Source organism: Anarrhichthys ocellatus, unplaced genomic scaffold (genome assembly GCF_004355925.1).
Source record: "Anarrhichthys ocellatus isolate YVR2014 unplaced genomic scaffold, GSC_Weel_1.0 scaffold87, whole genome shotgun sequence".
NCBI classification, from domain to species: domain Eukaryota; kingdom Metazoa; phylum Chordata; class Actinopteri; order Perciformes; family Anarhichadidae; genus Anarrhichthys; species Anarrhichthys ocellatus.
The window spans coordinates 374,262-379,039 of NW_022280117.1; the positions used below are offsets into that span (position 1 = coordinate 374,262).

General features: G+C 39.8%; 1 protein-coding gene across 2 annotated transcripts in view; it reads right to left on the reverse strand.

Moving 5' to 3' along the window:
- Window positions 1-810: 810 nt before the first annotated feature.
- The window catches only part of zfyve16 (zinc finger, FYVE domain containing 16), a 21,506-nt gene continuing 17,538 nt past the window's right edge, over window positions 811-4,778 (reverse strand). For both annotated transcript variants that reach the window (XM_031875199.1, XM_031875198.1), the window contains 3 exons: window positions 3,959-4,064; window positions 3,691-3,867; window positions 811-3,397 (listed from right to left, as the gene is read on the reverse strand). In XM_031875199.1, coding sequence (XP_031731059.1) covers window positions 3,239-3,397; window positions 3,691-3,867; window positions 3,959-4,064 — 442 coding nt within the window. In that variant the 3' untranslated portion in view covers window positions 811-3,238. The remainder of the gene's footprint in view (window positions 3,398-3,690; window positions 3,868-3,958; window positions 4,065-4,778) is intronic.

Sequence of the window (4,778 nt, forward strand, 5' to 3'; positions counted from 1 at the left end):
CACACACACACACACACACACACACACACACACACACACACACACACGCCCATTTCTGCAGTAAAATAAATAAATAAAAAACTTTTTTCTTTTTCTTTTTTAGAATTAAAGACATTAAAGTATTTTAAAATAATGACAGGATGTTTGTTTGTTTTCATCACATTGGCAGGAATGGGCCAAAGTAATGTACAAAATAAAAGTCATGCTTTTAAAGTTTTTACATAAATAAAAGCGTTTTATTATTACTAGCAATGTGTTTTATTACCGTTATTGTTTTTATCTGTAATTATAGTATTTTATTTTTGTATTGTCTAATGTTATTTGCCTCAAGTACTGAAATAAAACTGTTTATCAAAATATAATTAAAAGTAAAAGTACTCAACATTATATAAATAATAATAATAATAATAATAATATATATATATATATAATAATAATAATAATAATAAATATATATATATATGACTTAATTTCCTGCTGGTAGATTAATTTATAAGAACACATCATTTATTTGTTGATCATATTTTGTGTTGTATATTTTGCAAGATAACTCAAGTTATTAAATACGTATAGTGGAGTTATAGAGAACAATATGTCCCTCTGAGTTATATGCATCAGAACATAAAGTAGCAGAAAATTGAAATACTTATGTAATGAGGTACAAGTACCTCAAAATTGTACTTAAGTACAATACTTGAGTAAAACAGGTGTGGGTTTGATCTTTGCACTATTTTGAAATAAGTAGAAATCTGAATCAAATTCATTGAAGACAAAAGATTTCTGAGATAAAAAGATGACAAACAAACACCGTCTCATAAAACTCATTTTATTCTTTAAATACTCGAGTTGTTCGGATGATTCGGACCCAGATACCAGGTTCAAATAGACGGTTTACACAAAAGAGAAGAAAACTTTGTAAAGTTGTTTTGATCCGACAGAGAAAAAAATATAATAATTTACGTCCATGAAGGTCACCGCCCTGATCGATGTATAACGAGGAGAACGAGTTCAATGATTCTGCTTTCAAAGTTTAAATCATAAAACAAACGTGGCGAGTTCTCAGACCGACGTCCTGAACAGCTCTGTGAGCATGTTTGAGGTGTTTGCACAGCTGTTACAACATGCCCACTTTCCCTCGTTTGCTTTACGGGTGTTTTTTTTTTTGGGGGGGGATTTCAAATGCTTCCTTATATTTTGACTTGTGCCACAGTTCACCAAAAACATCTAGAAGAAATCATTTGTTCTCAGTTAAATCATTAAAACAGTTCATTGTTTTGTCAATTATTTCAATACTGATTCATTTCTGAGTCTCTTAATATGAAACGTCTCTTCTGTAATCATCAAGACATTCTTAAATCAACGGTATAAAAAGCTGACGGATGCTTTTATTTAGATTTTAACACCTTCACCTACACATTCTTTATGCTTTGAATCTACGGTTTCGATATATTTAACATGATATATTACATTTGTTCATTTTATGAAATGAACTGTCCGGTGTTTTTTCTCTTTTCTTCCTCTCAGTGCTTCAAGGAACCTTCTACACACCATGTTTGAATTTAGTGAATAGTTGAGAAGCTGGAGAAGAAACGTCCTGTGAGCTGTTTGAATGGTTCTGATGTGAAAACACATTCAAATCAACTCTAAACATGGAAGCGGTCGGTTTGTTAGAATACTTTGGGTTCTTGTTCTAATCAACACCTGAGACGACTCCTGCTGAGCTCAGAGCATTAAAGCCTTGTGTTCAATATTTTGGGAAACCTGCTTATTCGCATTTGCTGAGAGTTAAAGTATTTTTACACCTGAGAGCTGGATATCGCCTCCGTCCCGTCGACGTCACCTCCGTCCCGTCGACGTCACCTACGTCCCGTCGACAGCAACTACGTCCCGTCAACGTCACCTACGTCCCGTCGACAGCAACTACGTCCTTTCAACGCCGCCTACGTCTCCTACATCCTGTCTGCGCCGATTCCATTCTGCATCTCTGAATAGTTTCATAATTGGTTTACGGGCTTTCTTGTCCTCTCGTATCCTCAGATAATAACTGATCAGATGTTTTGTTTATGTTTTCTACAACCGACTCTTCATAAAGTCGCCGGCCAAAATGCAAGTGCAACACTTGTTCTCTTCGCTCTCCGCGTACTTCTTCATCGGTTCCGACGGCAGATTGAACTATCGGCAACAAAGACAAGAAGCATAAATCCCAAAATATCTAACTACAAATTTAAGACTTTTTAAAAAAGTCTGTACATTCATAATCGCTAAATCTTAAGAATGAAAAAAAAAATGTTATTCTGTGAGATGAAGAGCCATAATATGTGACGGAAAGTTCTCATCAGCTGTGCAAACTCTCATCTCAAAAACTTTAGCAGACATCGTAAAATCTCCTAAAGTAAAATCATTGGTATTGAGCTGACCTTCTGGTCATCGATGCCAGAGGACGCTGCGCTGCTCATGAAGTAGCAGCTAGCATACGGCAGCAGCTAGCATACGCTAGCACCGTAGCAGAAATCAAAGGCTACATAAATAATAAAAAACGGCAGAAAGACGTTTTAAATGAAGTTTCATTACGTTGTCGTCCAAAATGCACAAGTTTGAGTAGAGTTTGGTGAACGTGGCTTTAAATAATCGCACGAGCAGAACTTCCCGATGTGAACACAGTACATGTTCTTGCAGGAGGCCCGGTGTCATTAGAAACCATCGTATGGAATGACCCGATCAGCAGCTTTCACCTCCGTAGCACTGAATACTGCAGCCGGTATCATCCCCTTTGCTTTCATATCATCATTTCATTCAATGAGCCCATATTAAAATATAATAAATACATCCAAATGAGAGTCCGTGGGGGGGAAACATTCACTGAGGTGCTCCGAGCCGACGGAGTCTGGAAGGCCGAGCAGAAGAAGAAGAAGAAGAAGAAGAAACGGTTTGGTTGTATTTGGTCATGTCGTAATCTGTGTTTAGTGTTTGGCTTCTTGTGTTAAAGCAGCTTTGGTGAGGGCAAAAAAAACAACAACTAAGAACTGAACATCATGTCAGTTTACGTCCAAACATGGAAACATCCCGAACCTCAGAGGGGGAATGTTGCAGCTCGTCCTCTGTGACCGGCTGCATGTCCAACTGTGCAAATAAACGAGCTGCTGCATTAGCATGTCGCGCCAAACGTCAGCAGCTTCTCTCTCTCTGTGTGCTCAAACTTGAACTTTTTCTGTTCTTAATACTGTAGAGGAGTGCGAGTTTAGATGGCGTGTGTGATGTAGAAGATGAACTCCATGTCCATGGCGGTCTGCGGTACGCTAGCACTACCTCCGTGGATGACGGGGATCAGAGCGCCGTCCAGCTCGTTCATGTAGCGCTGAGGGAGGAGCCGACCTCCGGAGCCGGCCTGGTACTCCACCTGAGAGCAGAGCAGGAAGAAATAAACACCATTTACATTTCTATTGATGATACAAAGAAGAAGAATTCATGTTGAGATGCTTTAGAAACAGGAGGTCTTATAAATCTACATGCGAGTAAATATTTAGCAGCCAAATCAAATACTTTACAAGATATTCAACCTTTGTTTCCTTATAATACATTTCATACTTTACAGGGTTTGTATAAAGTAGTTTATGAATATGAGATATGAGTTTATAGATAATTACAAGACATTCGGTGCAGCTCCGGTGATAAATAAGAGATTGTTTTTACCATATCAGCCTGTGTGGAGATGCGGAGCGAGAGCGAGTTGATGCCGCTGGACGTGAGGACGGCGAGGTGAGGAGTCAGAGCGCTGCAGGCGGCCAAAGCCATCTCCTTCTGGAACACGCTGCAGGACGACAGCACCGACTCCAGGCTGCAGTCGGGAGTCGTCAGCTGGTAGAAAACCTGGAGGGACATTCAGAGACCCGGACCGTCAACTAAAACCTGGAAACACGACGTTCATCGGGTGCAAAAGACTCGGTTCCTTTAAAGTCACCTCGGTGCATCTGATGGTGCGTCCGTCCGACTCGAACTCCGTGTCCTGCTGCATCCTCACGCTGCGGACGCCGTCCAGAGGTCTCCCATCGACCCCGCTGGTTCTGCTGCAGACGAGCATCAGAGTGAGAAAACCACGTCACAGATAAACTCAAAAGAGTGAAAACAACATTTCACTTCCTGAACAATCACTCACTCATTTTGTGAACCATCACCTGACATTTAAAGATCCGCAGCTCTCTTCATGTTTTTACAAAATTTCGTATTTGTGTTGAGGAAACAAGAGTCGGGAGTTTTGCACTAAAAAGACGATAATATTTGATGTCACACGTAATTTAATTAACCCTCTGAACTCGGCATGTTTTCTTTAAACAATCGCCAAAACTACACCGTTTATCAAAGTCCAAAGCTGTAAAAAAACGTCATTATCGTCAGATTATCATCTTTCCGACGGTCCTTGAACACATCATGTACGACAAACACTTCCGTCCGTAAAAGCAGCCAAAACAAAGCTTAAAATTGTGATATTTCATAAAACCATTTTATTCTTCATGTTGTCATTATAAAGTCTCTCCTCTAATAAAGCGTTGACTTTAACCAGATCTTATAAAAACATTACAGTGCGAGCTCCTCAGAGAAACTATGAAGTCATGATTGATTCATCTGAGACCAACAGTCATGTGACAACAAGGAGGAGAAACTTTGACTGAACTACAGGAAGTGAACACAGAGAGGACAGGAGAGGAGAGGAGAGGGGAGAGGAGAGGAGAGGAGAGGAGAGAGGAGGAGAGAGGAGGGGAGAGGAGAGGGGAGAGGAGAGG